Source organism: Syngnathoides biaculeatus, chromosome 18, assembly GCF_019802595.1.
Source record: "Syngnathoides biaculeatus isolate LvHL_M chromosome 18, ASM1980259v1, whole genome shotgun sequence".
NCBI lineage: Eukaryota > Metazoa > Chordata > Actinopteri > Syngnathiformes > Syngnathidae > Syngnathoides > Syngnathoides biaculeatus.
Window position 1 is genome coordinate 15,662,408 of NC_084657.1, and position 20,650 is coordinate 15,683,057.

A 20,650-nucleotide genomic window follows, 5' to 3' on the forward strand; every position below is an offset into this window, starting at 1 on the left:
TATTTGTCTCATTTAGAAGTGTCTCCAGATAACTACAGTTCAATTGAGGTATTGTGCCACTGTCTGAATCAGATAAATAACTGGATGAGCCAGAATTTTCTTCAACTAAGTCACAACAAAACTGAGACAATTGTTTTTGGCAATAAAGAAAAGAGAATTGATGTTAGTAAACACCTGGACTCTCTCATCTTCAAAAACAAAAGACCAAGTCCGAAACCTTGGTGTTCTGATTGATTCCGACCTGACTTTCAACAATCATATCAAATCAATCACAAAAACTGCCTTGTACCATTTGAAAAAAATATCTAGAGTAAAGTCTTGTATGTGTCAAGCAGACCAGGAAAAGCTGATCCATGCTTTTATCTCAAGTAGACTGTAATGGTTTTCTGACTGGACTCCCCCCCCAAAAAAAGAGCATTAAACAGCTGCAGCTTATTCAGAATGCTGCAGCTCACGTTCTGACCAAAACAAACCCCTTGTTCTTTAGTATTACTCCACCGTCTCCCCTCAGATTCATTTGTTGCTGTGCCTTAGCTCAGGACACAACAGTATTGTACACTGTAATTTCCACTTGGCTGAAGAAAATGTCACACTCCACTTTCAGATACATTAGCTTGTGCCCTCTTGGTGTACCTTTGTATTATAATTCACTGTCTCGACGATCAAGTTGGTTAGATACATTATCGATTATGTAAGACATTCTGGGCCCTATGTCTCCTCTCGGAAAGTACAGCATCATACTCAGCACTCAATTTTGGTTATGTTTGCTTCTACCCTCTTGCTTTACCTTACATTTGTACCATACTTGAGTCTTCCTTGTGATACGTTAGCTCACCCTGTAGCTGTGCCTTTGTGTGGAGTATTAGCAGTTGGCAGGAATGTACTTTTATGATTCCAGAGAAAATTCTAGGCCCTCAGTCTCCCCTTGAATATGTTTGCTTACCCTGTTGCCGGGGCAAATAAAAAGTGTCAGCGTGTCCTCAACAGATACACTCCACTGGATGTGATTTACTCATTTAGGTGGAGACGAGGCAGCCGGTTGTTGTGTGTTACACGGGGAAGAGATGGATTAGACACAGACGCCGGCATGAAATTAAATGAGGCAGAGGGGAGAAAATGGAAAACAGACGAGGAGGCACAGCAAAGAACCCGCACAAGGTCACAGGGACTACGTTGCCTCTAGTTTGAGAGTGCGCTGACCTTTTAGCGAAACCCAGTAGTGTTTCCACTTGCGCCTGGCGGCCGGCTCCACCTTCTTGCCCTTCTTGTGCACAAGGAAGTTCTTGACGGCCAGAGCTCCCGCTTTGCGCACCGTCCCATGAGCACAGCTGGCCGCCACCGCCGACTCCGACGGGTAGGCGCTGCTGAGCGTGCCGCTGCTTTGCTCATCGCTGACCGCCGAGCTCGCCTCCTCCGAGCGGTCCCGGCCTCGGTGCGCCTGAAGGGGGAGAAATGATCGGATAAAAACTTGATTTTTTTTTATTTTTCGATGAGTAAATCCTTGCATGCCAAGAGAGTTTAAATACAACCTGCTGGACGCTTTCTAAGAAGTCTATCGCTGCATCTTATTTTGTCTCAGAAAAAAATGTGCAAAGCCAGAGATAGAGCCAAATCTACATTCTTATCCTCACACTATAAAAAAAAGTTTATATCAGGTTATAATGATCATGAAATACATATTATAAGTTACAGTTACATAAGTAAATAACTTTGGGTTATTTTTTTAATTAAACAGGGCGGCACGGTGGATCATATAAAAAAAAGTTTATATCAGGTTATAATGATCATGAAATACATATTATAAGTTACAGTTACATAAGTAAATAACTTTGGGTTATTTTTTATATTTTTTTAATTAAACAGGGCGGCACGGTGGATCAGCTGGTAAAGCGTTGGCCTCACAGTTCTGAGGACACGGGTTCAATTCCGGCCCAGGGTGTGTGGAGTTTGCATATTCTCCCCCGTCCGTGCCTGTGTGGGATTTCTCCGGGCACTCTGGTTTCCTCCCACATCCCAAAAACATGCAACATTAATTGGACACTCTAAATTGCCCCTAGGTGTGATTGTGAGTGCAACTGTTTGTCTCTATGTGCCCTGTGATTGGCTGGCAACCAGTTCAGGGTGTCTGCCTGTTGACAGGCGGGATAGGCTCCAGCACTCCCCCCGATCCTTGTGAGAATAAGCAGCAAAGAAAATGGATGGATGAATTCAAGTTTTTTTTTTGCAGGTGTGCAAGAGAGACATAGTGAGTGCGCCAACTTAGTAATTAACAACTTGATCCTTGGACAGTCATTGAAATTGGAACATTTTGGAATTCAACCTCAAATTTTAAGGATAAGTAGTTCTAAAATTCGAAGAAGAATCACTGTCCTTGTCTACTTTGTCTATTGTAGCAATTATTATTTTTGGGCTATTCTCTTATCCAAATGTTGTATCAGAAAGGGTTGAGGGATGACAACATCAAAGAAAGTCATAAGAATAAATGAAAAATTCAAATGTAAGCTTGTTTTTAATAATGTGATAAAAGTGACTGACCCAGACTTGATTGTCCAGCTCTTTGCGGAAGTTCTCGTAGACACCGCCGCCACCTCCTCGTGACTCCGCCACGCCGGCGCTGCTGCTGCCGCTGTCACTGCCGTCGCGAAAGAGGACGCTCTCGACAGCCGAGTACACGGAAAAGGACGCCGACATGGCCTTGCAGCGCCGCGACGACGGCTCACCGTCCGCCGCCGCCTCCGGCTCGGCCGCCACGCCGTCGATGCCGCTGTCGCCGTACTCGCTGCCCTCTCCCAGCGCGGCTGAAATGTCCTGTCGGGAGGTGGACGAGCATGTGTGTAGCTTATACATGTTACATAAAAAACAGAATTCACATTTAAAGTTGTACTTTCTGGACATTTTTCAAGAGTCTGAACTGGGGCGAGTGGGCACGCTTGGTCAGTTGGGGTATTCAAATCACACCTACTACAAATTCTGTATCTCTATTTCAACATGTTTGAAAAGGCGTAGGAAGAATGATGAAAGATTTTTGTCGTCGAATGCCATGAGATGAAAGTCAAGGTGAAGTTGATTCATCACAAAGGCTGATATCAATAAAAGGACACAAAAACAGAGGAAGGGAGGGGGGGGTGTCGCCAAGTGTGGGTGAAACTTTCCCACAAATGGAACGATGATGGTACATCACCCAGCATATAGACGGAGCTTGTTGGTGAAAACACAATGTGGCCATTTACTTTATATATAGAAAGTGTGTATGTGCTAGCAGATTCGTGTGTGTGTGTGGGGTGGGTGGGGGGGGGCATCTGTTTCCGCTGGAAAGTTTTCCATGGGAGGTTCAGCGTCCTCCTCAGAGTTCGTCTTTTAAGAAACTGAGGCTCTCTGTTCGTTTTCCACCATGTTTTGCCGCCTTGTGCGTCTATTTATAGCCACTGCGCAACCCCCCTGACACACGCAAACCCCGCACTGACACACACACAGACACAGCCGGGTGAATTTGTGATGAGCACTTAAGAGTGCAGCTTGGGGGGGGGTTCTTGGGAACGAAGCTTCTCTTGTTGTGTGGACTTTTTTACTGAATGCAACTAAGACACAAACTGTTTTGACAAAACTGACGATGACTTTTTAGTCAATTGCCTTTTGCATGGAAAAGACAAATTCAATTAATATTTAAACCGCAAGTGTACAATCAGCCTTTGCCTGGTGAGCGCAAGGACTCTGGAGAGAACGAAAACAAGGCCAGTGCACACACACTGGTTAATAAATAAAAAAGGTGTGCATTTTTTGTTTTTAATTATATAAAACTAACTTTTAAAAAAAGAGTTGTAGATGTAATGACAAGAATTTACTCACGGAAATAAATAAAATAAAAATGCTGTACATGACCATATTTTAAGTATTTAAAGTATCAAAACCAAAATGTAAATAATTTAATGTCAGCAACAATATTATGCATCATATTTTAAATAATACTTAAACCCATTTTAGAATATTTAGTAATTATATTAATAAAATATTGTTGCACATTTAAATAATTCCAAAAGTAGACTCACCCGCCTATAAATTAGCTGAATAATCAAAAATCAAGTAGAAATGTTTATCTAAATAAACCATTTAGTGAGAAAACATGCATATTTAAATGGTTTGAATGGTTATTTAATTAAATTACAACACATTATTTAAAAAAAATCTGTTCTCTCCTGTTTTGATTTAATATGTAATTTTAATTAATAAAAACACTAACATTAAAATAATTATTTTTAAGCCTCCAAAAAAAGCTTTAGTTACATAAAAACAAACTAAATATATTATTTAAATGGTAAATGAGTAATGATGTCATACACTTGATACGTTTGTTAAAATGCGCCAGAAGTGCTCACCTGAGTGGTTTGCGCGCGGCGTCCCTGAAAAACAGGACGCGGTGGCGGGGCGGCCAAGCCGAACCCGGTCAGGCCCTCCGAGAGGCAGTGCGAGCGTCGGCAGGGGAGCGTGAATGCTCCGTATGCGCCGCCGCCACCTCCGCCGCCATCCTCTTCACTGGGAGACATAAGACCTGTCTCGGCGTTGACATCGCCATCGCCGATGATATCCTGCACGACGTCTCTGCCGCGGCCCCTTTGCCCCCGGAGGCCTGCACTCTGGTGGCTGCACAGGTGGTCCAAAGAGGAGGAACGCTCTGCTACACCTGTCACACACCCATGAGGGGTCCATAAACTCTTACAAATGATGCAAATATGCTTCATTAGCATCACATTAAATATGGTACATTGAAGGTGATTAGACATGAAATATTATCTGAATGTGTCATGCAATTAGCGATTCAATGAGAAAATATAAAAATTACATTTAACTTAATCATTTGCTAGGCCTTCATGACCTATTTATGTTAAGGTCATTTTATTTATTTAATGACATTATTTTGATTTAATTCTTTTTCCCATTAACCTCTTATGTTCTTTTATTTTTTATTGGTATGGACTTAAAAGTGTAACAATTCAGTAAATATTTAAAATTTAATGACATTTGTATTTAATGGCTTGCTTATCTATTTAATAAAAGTTTTACAATTTCACAATTTATTTAAATGACCACTTGTGAAATCCTAAAGATGATGAATGAATGTAAATGCTGTGTAAATACAGTTGCGGGTGGCACCTTTGGGCCTTCGGGGAGGCCGGCTGAACGGCTCCTCTTCGTCCGCCTCCTCCTCCTCGCCTCCGTCCACGATCTCCTCCGTACTGGTCATGTGTTCCTGGCTGAGATCCGACAGCGAGAACTCCAGGCTGTCCTCCCTCCACATGTCGGCCGACTTGGAGCGCATCTTCTTGAAACCGGTGGGTTCGTCATCGAGAGCTGGAGTGTCCGCCTCAGACGCGTCGGGTGTGGGTGTAGCCGAGGCATCGTGCTCTTCGGGTCTCAAAGTCATGGCTACGCGCTGCGTCCAGTGCGGGTTGACGCCCAAGTCGGCCAGGGTGCCCGCATCCTCGGCGTCGAAGGCTTCCGGGCCGCTCTCGGCCAGTGAGCGCGGGATGCTGGGTGTGCTGGAGGAGCGCGTGGACGCTTCCGAATTGCGGTGCCGCTCCGGCTGCTTGCCCGACAGGGAATGGCGAGGGCGGCGGGCCACTGATTGTTTGGCGGCCGAGGACAGACGGAGAGAGCGCGATGACGAGTGCTTCCGGGACAAGTGGCCGGCCGTGACGCCGTGGATGGCGTTCTCGCCGTTTTGGCTCTCCACATTTCCCATCCTGCAACTGCAGATGATGACTATTATGGGTCAGTATCAGTATGCAACTTTCTGGAAATGTGAAAAAATTTTCAGAAATTAAAAGGTGTGTTTTTTCTAAGAACTATTGGAATATTTCATTGAAAGAGATTTTTTTTTTGAGGGGTGACTTTTTTGGAAAACATTCAACTTATAGTTTTGGGAGGTATGTGCCTTTTTTTTAAAAAAAGCTAAATATTTCAGTAATGTATTTAGTTTGTGGGAAATATACAACTTTTTACAGGAATATATAACATCAAAAATATTTTTCTTCTTCTTAAAAATCAAAAATGTAAAACTTTTTTCAGAAACATATATGAAAATATGTAACTTTTTCTTTTTCTTTACAGACTTTTTTTCAGAAATACATGACTACTTCTTTGACTCAGTTCCAGAAAGATATTTTTTTTAAGAAAACATGACTTTTTATGATAATTTGCGACTTTGATTTTGAAAACACAACTTTTTTGTGGTAATGTGTTTCTCTTTTTTTTTCTTCAAAAATTAACAAATTTTATCATAAATCTAGATTCGGGAATGATTAACTTTGACAGAAATATGTGATATTTTGTAAATATATAACTTTTTAATGGAAATTTATTACTTTTCAGAAATGTGCAATATTTGCAATACATATGACTTAAAAAAATGTTATTTTCAGTGGGATACCATTATTTATAACTTAGTATGTGTTAGAATTGTCGTAATTTATACTACGTGCTGCTGAAAATGTAGGTTAACTCATTTTTACACTTGTAAGGAATGAGACTTTCAAGTTTGGAATTTATGGAAACAGTTTGACCCTGGATCAGAATTAGTTCGAGTTTCCTTTTTTGAAAACAAAAAAAATATAATCTGCTTGTTCACACAAAAGCAAAAAAAAAAAAATGTATTTCATGTTGGTGCTCTCATTATAGACCTTTTACAGTTTCTTCTTCTGAAAATGAACAATGGTTGACGCAATTTTACGCTTGTAAGACGTTTGAATTGGACTTCAAATATTGCCAACACGTTTAAAGGTTTTATTGAAATGTTTTACCTGTTGTCAAGGTCTGGGCCTCACCGGCATCTCAGCCTCACCATTTCGCCAGCGCATGATTCTCCACACGTCGGGCTCACGAGGTGGCGCAGGGACGGAATATTTAGATGACCAGGCATACGTCACAATGATCCTGAAAAACATCAACAAAAACTGTATCAAAACAATTGTGAAGAAAAAGCAGAAAAAAAGTGAAAGCCGTCAAAGTTGTCTAAAACCTGCCGCCAATCAAAATTTTTGCAAGCGCTGAAAAATACATTTCCTTTTTAAGCAAATAATACTGAGCCGGATGAAAAATGAGAAAAAAAAGTTTAGTAGCAAAAACAGTACAATTATGGTTAAAATTGTCTAAATTTAGGATCACAGTATTATATTTTTGAGAAAAATAATAATAATTTCAAAACAAGTATTGATCTCTTGAGAATTAGGTTGAATTTTCTTGGATAACAAAAAAAAACCCGATTTGAGAGAAAAGTATATTTTGGGGAAATTATTTTAACTGTAACGAAAGTGTACTTTTTTTTTTAAAAGATGGAATAATGTAGCACATTTTCAACAAAAAAAGGGGGAATACAGAGGCACCTTATGGGAAAAGGAGAAAAAATCCATATTGTATCCTTTTCCCCCCTGAGAATAAAACACTTTTTTCTTCAAAAAACTCACTTTTTCTTCAAGTCAAATGGTGTGACATGAAATTGATCAAATAATAATTTGAGAGCTCATATTTAGTGAGGCTGAGCCTTAATAATGTTTTAAAAGACATCCTTCAGGTGCTCACCTCCAGGATGTTTAGTTGAAATTGGTGGCCGTGTTCTCGGTTGGTTTTCCAAGTCTTCCTTGAACTGCTCTGGATGACCTGGAACACGGAGGGATGTTAATAAAAAGTCAAGACAAGAAAAAGATGCTTGCACACAGTACAGCAAGTCCCAACTTCAAGCCACATTTCTTTGAACTACACCCTGGAAACTCACAGCTTCAACCACAAAACCACTCGGGCATGTGTGCACACGCCACCGCCAGCCGCCCTGCAATCTTGACAAAAAAAAAATTAAAAAATACAAATGAAAAAAAAAATTGCTGCACAGCCAAGCACGTTAACGGCAGTGAAAGGATGAAAGCGCATATGCGACAACGATGCTATGTGATGCGTATGATATATAACAGTTAAAAGACCACGGTGGACAAATGGCGACTTCATTATTTATACAAAAAAGGCGGAGTCCGACATTGATTCTAAGGCTGTGCTGTCGAATGAAAGAGAAACATTTAAAAGGAACATTTAGTTATATAATACCGCTCTGTTCATCCAGCACAAGTTAACATCAAAGCAAATTTCATCCAGCAGCTGCAAAATTTAACGTGTGAAATCCCATTTTGACAACCTTCTTATTTCGTTAGCCTAAGAACACAATTGTATAAGACATTTGTGAACATTTTTAAAAAACAAGAAAAAAAAAACAAACACTAATTCAACAAACCAGTCCAGGCACCTCAATTTAACCTTTGCGGAATATCATAACCTTGATGATTGAGGATCTACACAACGGCTGGGCAAACTTTTGGGCATCACTTGACCTATGACCAGATGGAACTAGTACGCATGACTGTACAACCTGATGGAACCATTTGCCATGTTTTTGGTTTGATTTGGCAAATTCTGTACCAATCTTTGGTGGGCCGGATTTAAATGGTCAACACGCACAAAAAGCAATAGTCAGCAATTAAAAAAAAAAAACCTTCAAGCTTACATAAAGAAGAAGCATTCGTTACATGCCATAATTCCCGACTTTTTTCACAGCCGCTGCGCTAGTTAGCGTTAGCGCCGCCGCGTTAGCGTTAGTGCGGCCACTCTAGTGTTAAACTCTTTCTGTGAACCGAGGCTTATCACCAAGTGCGCTCTGTCGGCCGGGAATTACGGTAAATCACTATCTTAAAATAAAACATAAAGCAAAGAATCTACATTGTGCGATAAAACAACCAAGATTTTTTATTGCCTTAATAAAGTTCATTTAGCTTCAAGCAAACAACGCAAAACACGTTGCTAACGAATTGCATCTGTGTTGTGATGTTGTAATAACACTTTAACCAATGAATATTTGAACACAAATGGTGCAGAAACACGTGTAGACATTATATAAGAGTACTCACAGACATGTCCCTATCCTCTGCAAAGAACAACTTATTTTAATTGAAGAAAACGGGACAACTACGTTTTTATAAAGTACAATATACAGTGCTATTTTTTTCAACACTGGAAACTCCACTTTCAGTCCCCAGAAACACACTAACAAAATCAAGAAGGGAAAACATTTTGGCAACTCTTACGTATGGAACAAAGTACAACTACTTCCTGTAACCACATGTAAACATGACCCTTTAGGCCTTCCAATTTCCATTTTATTTACACATTGCATCTATCCAAACGTGTGCTTTGTGTAGTAAAGCTGTCCGACAGCACAGCAGCACGTACAAAGTGTTGCTTTTTGGGGGGGGCTTTTCTTTTTATCTGCCCTACAGCGAAGTGCATGTGTGTGTGTGTTCAAGGGTACCCAGCTATGAATAGAAAGGTGTGTGAGATAGAAAGATAAGGATGTTGGGTGAGGGGATGGGTGAGGTTATTGTTGCGGGCTTTATGTGGATCGAAGTGTTTCTGCCTCAGCCTGGCAGTGGATTTATTCACTCGCAGTATTACAGGCTTTTTTTTAATGCAAGCTAACAAATTATATCTACAGTATTCAAACTCAAAATGATTAAATATTGGCTTTAATTTTCATCATTGTCAGCTGGTTTTCATCTACTGGATGACAATGTGGTATTTTTAGGAGTTTGCTGTATTTATTCAAACAAGCTGCCTACATCTATCTTACATATTGGCTTAAATTCATATTATTTGGTCAGTTGGTTTCATACAACTGACCGACAATGTGGTTTTCTTTTTTTTTACCCACACATGGTTGCAGTTTAATTGTGACAACTACCAAAATCTAACCTTTTTAACACAAAGAAAAGGAAATTCTTATTATTTTTGTCCGCTAGGATTTACAAAATATCAAACACAACAAGATGACATTTTTTAAAATAATTATTCTTATCAGACAGGACAAACATTTGGATTTTTTTTTTTATCAGGTAGCAGGATTTATTAATGTAGTTACCCTATCAACACAAAAAAACAAGAACTTGACGTTAATTATAATCATTGTTGTCAGATTCAACAACAACCTGGATTTTTTTTTTATGAATATTTTTGCAGGTAGCATCTTTTATTCATGTAAACTACCCGAGGTAGCTCTACCTCATTCACTACAACAAAAGGAAATACTGAATTTTGTTCTTATTATTCTTGACAGGTGATTGGATGGCAATGTGACACTTCAAAGGCCTCTGAACACCTGATTTAAGTTTGTGTGTCATTATTACGGATAATTAAGGCCTTTGTTTTGGAAAATGAATATCATGGGTTTTCAAGTTAGCGGGATTTAATAATGATGCCAATGAATCTCTCAGTCAACTGTCAAACTGTCAGTATGTCAGACAGCTGACAGCCGATAAAACAGTAACAAACATTTCTGTGAGGAAAGGTTTTTCGTCAACACACAGAATTAGAATTCTGATTATAGTTACATCTTTTGTGGACTTGCTTCCTGGCGTGCAACATTGGCTTTCTTAAAAGAAGAACATGTGAATCATTCTTGTATAACGACACTTTGCGCTCCACCCACAGTCATAAATTATCATCACAGAGAGGTGCGCATGACTAAGCGCCATCCCCTCCTGGAGCAACAACAACAACAACTTGTACCATCTGTGAAGAATTAGAAATGATGTCTTGCTTTGATGGGGTGGATGTTCTGCTAAATGGTTGTTTTAAGGAGTGACTTAGCAACCAGTTCTGAACCACCTGGGTGGTTTGGAAAACGGCAGGTCCTGAATTTGCTAAGTGCTAGTAAGCTGGTTAGTCAGAGAGACAGCATTCAGTTTTTAACCCAGTAAGAGGTACGACAGGTGGGCATTTAGCTGGTTTTGTAGACAAAGTTAAGAATGTAGGAGTGACAGTAACCTGTCCTAAACCATAGAAGCTAGAGCAGTTTGCTTCAAAACCTGGTAAGTATCCGCGCTAGTAGCCACTACGAAACCTGGTATGTGACCAGAGAGGATAGAGCATAATCAGTTGGATCAAAAGCTGTTCAGTAGCAGAACTAGTAGCTGGCAAGTAGTAGTGCTAAAGGCCAGACCGTAACCTGATACATAGTTGTTCCACCAATTGGTCCTGAACCTAGTAAGGAGATCTACCAGCAGGTCCTGATGTTGACAATGAGAGCGCCAGACTACAACTACATAGAAGTGATACAAGATTTTCCTGAATTTGCTAACAATTACTGACAGCAGTTTGTCCTGAATCCCTTAGGTAGTGATGCTAGCTGCACACAATCCTGTCCGGAAGCTGGTCCTGAACCTGCAAAGTAATAATGAAAAAAGGCCGTCGTATGCCTTTTATGCAACCAGTCCCTCAACAAGTAAAATGATTGCAGCAGCAGACAGTCCTAATCACAGTTGTAGCACCATCTCTGTCTCGAACCAGAGGCAGTCATGCTGTCAGCTTGTTCTGAACCTGCTGAGCACTTGAATAGTTCAGAAAGGCCAGAAATGGGTACTGGACTTGCAATATGTACTGTTAGTCTTTCCTGAACCTTTTAAGCAACAGGTCTTGAACTTCATAAATTAGTTGAACCTGGTCAGTAATACCAGTTGCGCCCTGTCCTGAATCAGGGAAGCACTCCTGCCATGGACCTCATCTTGAACCTAATGAAAACCTGAACTTTACAGAAGGGCCGGAGGCTGGTTCTTAACCTGCAGAGTATTCCTACTAACAGCCCTAAACCATTTGTAACATGAGACCTTGGCAGCTTGACTGATTTCCCCTGACCTCCGCGTGGACCTTTGGGCTATGTTTACTCCATTGAAGCCCCAAAATGCAATAGGATCCTGAACCAGGACGGCAATTGTGCAAATGTCTTGTTATGAATCTGGTGAGCACAAAAAGACTGGAAACTGGTTCTAAACCTACAAAAAACTCCAATGAACAGACCTGAACCTGTAGTAAAATGAGACCTTGGCAGCTTGACTGATTTCCCCTGTCCTCTGCTTGCACCCTTGGGACACTTTTGCCCCTGCAAAACCCAAAATCCAATGACGTCATCGTTGGGCTTACCCTGCCTGAGGGCCTTTTCCTGAACCTTTGACATTCTTCACATAGTCAACTCCTCCACCTACCCCTGTCCATTAAAGCAAGTGACTAAGGTTAACACTCTCTGTGGGGGGCTGGCAGGAATTTCTGGATGGAAAAAATCTGGGGCGGCGGAGTGGACAACTGGTTAGCACATCCACATCAGCATTAAGAAGACCCGGGTTCAAATTGGGGCTTGTCTTTGTGAAGTTTGCATGTTCTGCCCATGCCTGTTTGGGTTTTCGCTTAGTAGTCTGGTTTCCACCCACATTCCAAAAACATGCATGGCAGGTTAACTAAAGAGGCTAAATCTCACACAAGTGTGAATGTGAGTGCAAATAGTTGTTTGATAATATGTCCTTTGCAATTGACTGGCGTGTACCCCGCTTCTCCGGTACAGTTGGTTAAGATAGGCTACGCCACACCCGTGACCCTAGCGAAGATAAGCGATATGGAAAATGAATGAATCAGTGAAAAAAACTGGGATCTGGGAAGCAGCTTCTCCTGCAACGCTACATAGAAATTCAAGTTCAGACACGTGTGGAGGTTTTCCTATATATAGATACTTGAAGACTAGTTCTCTCTTAGCAAAGCATAGTCATATGTAGTTGAGCAGGCTCCACACACAAAGTTCCTCGGTCTGAGACGTCAGTTGTTGGGTTCCCTGAAAGAGGGAGATTAGCTTCTTATTCATCCTTTCGGGATCTGACGAACCATCACGGGCGCAAATCAGCCACCCTCCCTTCCTCGTAGGCTCCACTCTCGATGCACAAATAGCGTCCCTGCTGCCTAAATCAAACAGCATTTTAAGTTTCATCAGTCCAGTGATGAGTGGCACAACAAAGCTTCTAGTTTCCACATAAAAGTACAAAAACACTACGCGGGAGTCGGGATTACCGTCACAGAGTTTGAGACGCGCAATTGCTCCCATTTGCTGTCAACGAGCCAAGCCAATCTCACGGGAATTGTGACAGGCTGTCCTAAATCCCAGTGGCATCGTTTCTGCACGCCATTTCGGTGATGACATGCCACCGCTGCCACCACTGTGTCATGTGGCGTTAAAAACACTCAAAACCCTTGTCAGAGAGCTCGTGGCCAAATGGGACAGCTCATGGTGACTTTGTATGAGAATGTTAGGCCTAGGCTGAGGTCTGTACTCTGGTACTCCTTAGCGATCAAACCACAGAGTCAAAAAAGTTGGAAAAGGGAACAAAATGACAACACTTGAGGGTCAAAGTATCTGACAATCAAGCGCAATGATTAAGGGGTGTGTGTGGGGGGGGGGGGGGGGGGGGATTCGCTAACCGCCAATTCCCTCCACTTTGTTCCTCAAGTGGCACTAACCTCATTAAAGACGCTCCTCCGTTGAGCCGGAAGATTATGCCGCACGCTTCCCAGTGCAACCGACCGCCGCCTGTACCACGTTACAGTCGGGGATTACCATAATTTAAAATCAAATCCCCTCAGGCAAAAGTACCCTTGTTGAACGTGGTGCAGGGGGACGTTTGTGGCTTACAATTCGCTACCTAAGCGCAGATCCTACATCACAAAGACCAACATTTTAACCTTTAGTGGTGAGAGAACCAACAATTTTCCATCTTTGGAAGTTGTAAAAAATGTGGGCCAGTGGTTGTATATGAGGAAATAGCATCAAGCACCAATTTAGGCTACGTTTACACTGCAGGGCGTCATACCCAGTTTGGATTTTTTTATGAATTCCATCTTTTTATGCAGTCGTTCACATTACACAATCAAATTTGGCTTCTTCTGTGAACACAAGTCACCGACATCACATGCATAGAATGAAGTGTATAAAGAGAATAGTGAAACATGACGACACAAAATGTAGGGTGGAGACATAGGGGACCCGGCAATTTGCTGGATACGGAGGCAAAAACGCTGGCGTTGAAAGGCAGAATTAATTGTCATCATCTAATTATCTAAATGCGGGATTCTGTCTGGGCTATGAGAAAGCTTACATGGAAATGGCAACGTCCCACTTTGCTGGGTTTTGCTTGAAAGACCAAGGTGAGTAATAGCTCTCGCTAAACTATGAGAAAGGAGACTGCATTACAGTCCAGCGTATTTTCACACGTGAGAGCCTATCTCCACAAATCCACACGAGTTTAACCTCGCTGCCGCCAGCCAGACAGGTGTGCACGTCAGCAAATTGCGGGGTAATGCTTCCTGTTCCACTCTGCGTCCTCTGAAGAGTCGGCGAAATAACAAGAAGGCTGAGTGGGCGAGAGCTTGGGAAAAGGGGGTTTTAGGCAAAAAGGTAGACATGATGGTTGGGGGGGGTGGAGCGATAGATGGTGTTGATGGACTGATGAGAGGCTGTTTGAAGTGGGGAGGATGGATTGGGGGTGCGCAGGTAGACTGATGAATGATGTTTGGGGGAAGGTGAGCCATGAGGTAACGGGGTCTTCCTGTCTGTTGTGGTTCCGCTAGTGACTGCTTCCAAGTATAAATTCGTTATTATGGGTAAACACTTAAGCTATCTTATTTTCAAAGCGATCCGACATACAATATAAAGAATAGATAAATTAAGAAAAAGAAAAAACAAAAGCAACAATTTTCCATGTGTCTCTGTGGTGCTTATTTGTGCATCTAAATTCTCTGCAGATATGCTTAGCATTTGGCTAATATGTCCCTTTTTTAAAATAAACAGAATCCAATGTTGCAGGAGCTGAACATAAAACTGAAAAAAGTAGTGGGACTTGTACACGCTGAGAAACTAATCCAGGGGGAGAGTGGACCCATTTGTTGAAATGTGAGTTAACTCGATACAACAAGGCGGCACTGTTAGCGCTCAGTGAATTGGGCAAATATTGCTGAGATTCAGCAAAGAAAAAAAAACTCTCCACCTAGAGAGAGGATGCCGCGCACAGTCAGCAAAGATACAGTAAGGAGGGAAGAGAGGGGCTGAGAGATCGTTGATGTCATGACAACAATAACAATGTTGACGATACTGCTGATGTCTAAGAATTTCACAACTGTCATTCTTTCAAAACTACCGTTGGATGACACAGGCTGGGAACGTTGAATTCAAGTCTGGAGAGACCAACGGCTAATAGTCGAGCCGTTGATGGAGGTTCCCCAAACCTTTACCACATCTAAAGAAAACACAGCCCAGAGTGAGCTTGCCGTATGTGTTGCTGGTTGCTAGGTGACCGGACAGGAAGTGGTGGTGACTTTCCCCCTGCTTGGAAGCAAAAGCTGGAGTTCAGCAACATGTGTCACCTTTTCAACGAAAAGACCTGGCTTTACTTTTACTGAGGACGAGACCAAAAAAAAAAAAAAATGGAATGAGCTTATTAAATTATGACGTAAAGGTATGTCAGGATCTTGGGGAATTCAGGGTCCTCTCTGAGCTACAGCTATTTGAAGGCTACTTCCTGATGTACTTCAGGCTTCAAACAATAAGCTAAACTATATACTATCTACTACATAATCTACTCAAAGACATCTAAATAATGGTATTTAACAGTCAAAGTTGACTAACACTCATTTCCTTTTTAAAAACGGTGAAAGGATACCAACCAAATTGGCACACCATATCACTGTGAAAAAGGTACTGAGCAGAAATACGGGTTTCAGGGTATCTCAATTAAGTGCAGTGCGTTGATTATTAGCCAGAGAACGGAAAGACCATGTTGGTGCCGGGATGTAAAGTGGGGTTGCAATTGAACTGCAAATTGGCAAGTTTTTGCAGTAGTATCATTTTTTTCCTCCCCTTTATTGTTGCTTTGTATGAAAGGTACTCATACGGAACATACTGTAGAATTGAAATCGCACTCCACATCTTTCTGAGGTTAGTGAAGGATGCATTCCAGAACCCCCTTTGACACCCCCCATCGAACCCACCTCTTCTCCCTTGTGCCTCAGTTCTGAGTAAAATTCTTTCTCCCCTTTCATGGGATTGAAGTCAAATTCGCCAGCATCGCTATGTTGCTATCTTGTGCTAAACAATGTATCGGTAGTACCACAGGAGAAACAAAAGCAAGACTGACAGTCGTGTGAAATGGAATGGAGAAAATCTGGTACTGAATGTGAAGTTAAAGACTTCTACCTTGTGCTGAAATCAGTTGTGGCTTTCCAACAATTATTTTGTCCAAACCACAGAGACGACGGTGACTTGTCCGGCTGGGTTCTGTTCTAGAGGAACAGGCTTAAACATCTCCATTACCCCAATTTTGTGAGAACGGGGCTTAAGCCCGATGTTATCTGTAACAAAGCAGGTGGTATTTGGCAGCAAAAGAGAAGTCGAGGAGATAAGGGGAGGGGAGAGGGAAGTTATCTTCGCGCGTCCCTGCACCTGGGTCAACACAGCCCTCTCAAACAAAGTGAAGCCGAGACAGAGGACAATGCACCTCGATGGCGAGGAACTCAGCGAGAATGTTGCAGACAGACGCGATCCCACTGGAAAGACTTGAACACAAATCAGCGCCGTTGTTGCAAACTTAATGAGGTATTCTGAACTCACTAAGGCCAGCACTGACATTTTCTTTTTTTTTTTTTAGAAAAGGGAAGGTGAGAACGCCCGCATGCACACCGCCGTCCTTCCTGTTCAGTCGCACATCTGCCGCTTTTGTTTGTACGTTTACAGGCGTTCACAGGGCGTGGTAGTCAGGTGCAGCCAAATACTGCGTGCCTACACCCAGGATCATTATGATACTGGTTCTACCAAATACTGTAAACACTCGTTTACAATAAACTCAGTGTTGGGTTACTGCCTTCCAGATGTCATTTGAACATGATCCCACTTTCACTCAAAGTCATTGAGCACTTGTATTCATGACACAAGGGGATCATTCCCTCACTTTCACTCTGCAGCTAAGCAAATAGTCCATACATCCATTTTCTTAGCAGCTTATCCTCACTAGGGTCACGGGGAGCGCTGGAGCCTATCCCAGCTGTCAACGGGCAGGAGGCGGGTTACACCCTGAACTGGTTGCCACCCAATCCCAGGGCACATAGAGACAAACAACTGCACTCACAATCACACCTAGGGGCAATTCAGAGTGTCCAATTAATGTTGCATGTTTTTGGGATGTGGGAGGAAATCGGAGAGCCTGGAGAAAACCCACGCAGGCACGGGGAGAACATGCAAACTCCACACAGGCGGGTCTGGGATTGAACCCGGGACCTCAGAACTGTGAGGCCAACGCTTTCCAGGTGTGCCGCCAAGCAAATAGAACAGTTTTCAATTAACCATTTTTTTAAACTGTGGGAGAAGATGCAAGATTCAAACACAGAATCATCTTGCGAGCCTGAATCCGAACCACCGGATGCACCAAAGTTCACTCCCTATACCAATCATAAGTGTCTATCCAAGACATAATACTTGAGGTTACTTGGGGTCAAATTTGATAATGGAATTTATGTTTTACCCACATTTCTAGTTTTGATGAGAAACTCTAGTCAGCAACTTCAAGTCTTGGTTCAACGGTTCACTTAAAGAAACCACTGTTAGCATGCAGGCCAGCTTTTTAAAGACGTCTTGGGACCAAAACAAAAGTAGATGGCGCAGGATCCAGGTCAGTGCGTCCATTTCTTGGTGGGGAGCGTGCGTGCAGAGACACACACACAAACACGCACGCTCACGCACTCTTGTTGGGCCTCGTCACTATACTGAATGGAGCTTGGCCTCTCACTGCATTAGTGACCTGCATGAGCTCAATGTGACACTGACACTGAGTGCAGGGCCTTAGGGTAGGGGGGAGGACAAAGGCAATATGACCCCATATCCACGCACACACATGTGCCTAAAAGGCAAACAACGTGGCGGTATCAAACAACATCGTAAAGAATAGAAAGCCAACACGCCACAATGAGCCATCATCACAGGCTTTGGAGGGCAGTCCCTCGCATCACTTCCAGGTCAACAAGCGGGAGCGGAAAGTGCCGACGTGCTAGTCCAGCACAGAAGAGGAGACGAAATCCGCTTTCTCACAGACCGTTCCAACAAAATTGGGGATTTAGTGACAGTCGATCGAGCATTCATTCACCTGCTTCTCACGATGAACTCGGCAACAAATGCTTTCAATGTAACGGAGAAAGTGAGTGTTAAACTTGCTGGTCCGCAACTGCCTTACATGCATCTGCCGTCCCGGATCTGCTCGGACGACCGACGCGGGGAAATTCACAGGGCGGAACCTTTCCCACAGAACAGCGGCATCAGGAAAAAAAGCCATTTTTCGCACAGAACCCAGCCAAGTGGGACATTGTCTCGTTTTGGTGGAACAATTAAAATAGCAGCGATGGGAAGGCTGCAGCTATCGTATATTTTATAATTGATGATTTTATTGAGTATCCCAATCAATTAATCGTGTATGAATGTGCTTATTACATGTTTATTTCGTGACTGCGTGTTGAATAAATTGAAACGAAGTGCATCAGCGACTGTGCCTATTTCAAAACAATACCTTCTAACTAACTGTGGCAGGCTTTATCAAATTGGCTAACATCGACACCTTATGTTGGTCATTGTAGACGTGATGGTGTACTGTAATGGGTTAGTTCTGTTTTGCAGTAAATAATTTGCTCTTTGCTATCTTCTATTTTTCAGGTGAGAAATGAGTGCAAACTGTAGGGATTCTCCGTCTTTTATGCACTTGTTTCTCCCAGCTCATTGCCATAAAATCTATTTATACACTGAGTGGTATGCGAGTCTGCAGTGTGGAAAATGGTCAGTGCAAAGCTTCAACCTTCATTTTCTTTTTAAATGAAATTATTTGATTCATCATTTTCCCCAAACTTTACACCTCGGTCCCAGCTTCCACATGCCCATCATCCCACCTGCAGCGTCTTGGGGATTACCTGCCAAACTGGGAAATGTGTAGATCTACTTTAAACATAATGCAGAGCAAAACATACAAAGACACACGCATTTGTGGTGCTTTTACATGTAATAATAATGATCAGCGGAAAGAAAAATGCAAATTAAGCTTTGAAGAAAGTAGACGAATAACGTGCGTCCACACAAACACGTATTATAGTCACAAACAAGCGCATCAGCTGGCAAGTGGACGTGTTCGCTGTAAAGCGACACTCATTGAAGATAATGAGTGGACACGGCGGGACTGTCACGGCGACAGAGGGATGGACAAATATCGAGGAAGCAAGGAAGGAAGGAAGGAATGAGGGAAAGAGGGAGGGAAAAGCCCACAGTCATCAGGAGCAGACAAAAGAAAGGAAATGAACAAGGGAGCGCACCCCTCCATCCCTCCCCACTTCACCACTCGTCACATCAAGTCGTGTGCGCGCTAGCAAGACGACAACCCGCGCAACCGGACAGGCCGCATGGCAAACTGACGCGCGCGCACACGAGCGTGCGCAGCAACGTCCATGAGGCGTGTGTTGCGCAATATTTCTCTCACAACATGGTCAAAAGTTTGAAGTTGTTCCCGCCTTTTACAGCTCTCTCTTCCACACCAAAGTCATTCTATCTATCTATCTATCTATCTATCTATCTATCTATCTATCTATCTATCTCTATCTATCTATCTATCTATCTATCTATCTATCTATCTATCTATCTATCTATCTATCTATCTATAGCTCAGTGATTTCCAACCAGTGTGCAGTGGCACATTAATGTACCATAAGAGCTCTTCTGGTGTGCCGCAAGAAATTGTCAAATTTCACCTAATTGGTCAAAATATTATTTAATTAAAACAACTGATGTATATTTGTAAATTTAACTATTGGCCAAGGCATATAAAGACAGACAGAACAAATAAATGCTCTTCTATTTTATGGCAGAAAGTGTATAATTGACTTGCGTATCCACTTTTTTGTGACATTTTGGTTTGATGGTGCGCTGTGAGCTTTTTCAGATGCAAGATATGTCCCTTGGCCCAATAAAGGTTGGGAATCACTGGTCTGCCTGTCAATCAATCCGTCACACCAAGGCTAAATCTATCAAGCTATTATCCATCCATCCGAACGCTCTACCATATGTAATTGTCTACAAACAACTTAAACCTTTCCTATAATGAACATCGAGTAGAAATATTCCAGGGCATCAGTGCCATAGACTCTCACTTCTGTCAAGCACACTATCACTACGACACCCACACACCCACGCACACACACACACACACACACACACACACACACACACACACACACACACACACGCCACAAGCACTGCTTGATTGCATGTGAGTAGACGTGCACACGGTGTGCGAAGGGGGTGTGCATAAGCCTCGCATTTGCTTAGCAGTAGGAAAAAAGGAAGAAGACGAACATGAAAGGATAGAAATACGAGCCCAGGTTCCTCCCTCAAAACGACACATTTGGAATATTCACCATTCATATTCGTCCATCCATTCATTTTCTGCACCACTTGTCCTCACGAATACAGCCCTTTTTTTTCACATGTGTTGTTTTCATTTCAAGGCGTCCCTCTGCCGTGCACATGATGCCTTCATGGACTTGGTGATTTGTATTTACAGCAATTTCGTGTATTTATTGGGCATCCCCACAGTACAACCTATTGCAAGATATAACAAACGGAGGATTTATCGACGCATTATTGTTCTGTAAAGACGAGAAAATATCTTAAGGCATCGTCCTCCTTGTCAGCCTAAACAAGCTCACTTACTGTATTCGTAAGCGCTAT

The 20,650-nt window shown here is 42.4% G+C and overlaps 1 protein-coding gene across 6 annotated transcripts in view; it reads right to left on the bottom strand.

Annotated features, from left to right (window-relative positions):
* Nucleotides 1–20,650, bottom strand: part of LOC133491655 (rho guanine nucleotide exchange factor TIAM1-like) — a 62,096-nt gene that overhangs the window by 26,385 nt on the left and 15,061 nt on the right. For 2 of the 6 annotated variants that reach the window (XM_061803066.1, XM_061803061.1), the window contains exons 1-7: nucleotides 7,766–7,948; nucleotides 7,573–7,650; nucleotides 6,795–6,927; nucleotides 5,149–5,744; nucleotides 4,374–4,678; nucleotides 2,536–2,808; nucleotides 1,201–1,438 (exon numbers count right to left, since the gene is read on the bottom strand). In XM_061803066.1, the coding sequence (XP_061659050.1) occupies nucleotides 1,201–1,438; nucleotides 2,536–2,808; nucleotides 4,374–4,678; nucleotides 5,149–5,737 (1,405 nt within the window). In that variant the 5' untranslated portion in view covers nucleotides 5,738–5,744; nucleotides 6,795–6,927; nucleotides 7,573–7,650; nucleotides 7,766–7,948. Of the gene's footprint in view, nucleotides 1–1,200; nucleotides 1,439–2,535; nucleotides 2,809–4,373; nucleotides 4,679–5,148; nucleotides 5,758–6,794; nucleotides 6,928–7,572; nucleotides 7,651–7,765; nucleotides 7,950–20,650 lie in introns of those variants that run through there. The other 4 variants (XM_061803063.1, XM_061803065.1, XM_061803067.1 and 1 more) reach the window with 3 other exon arrangements.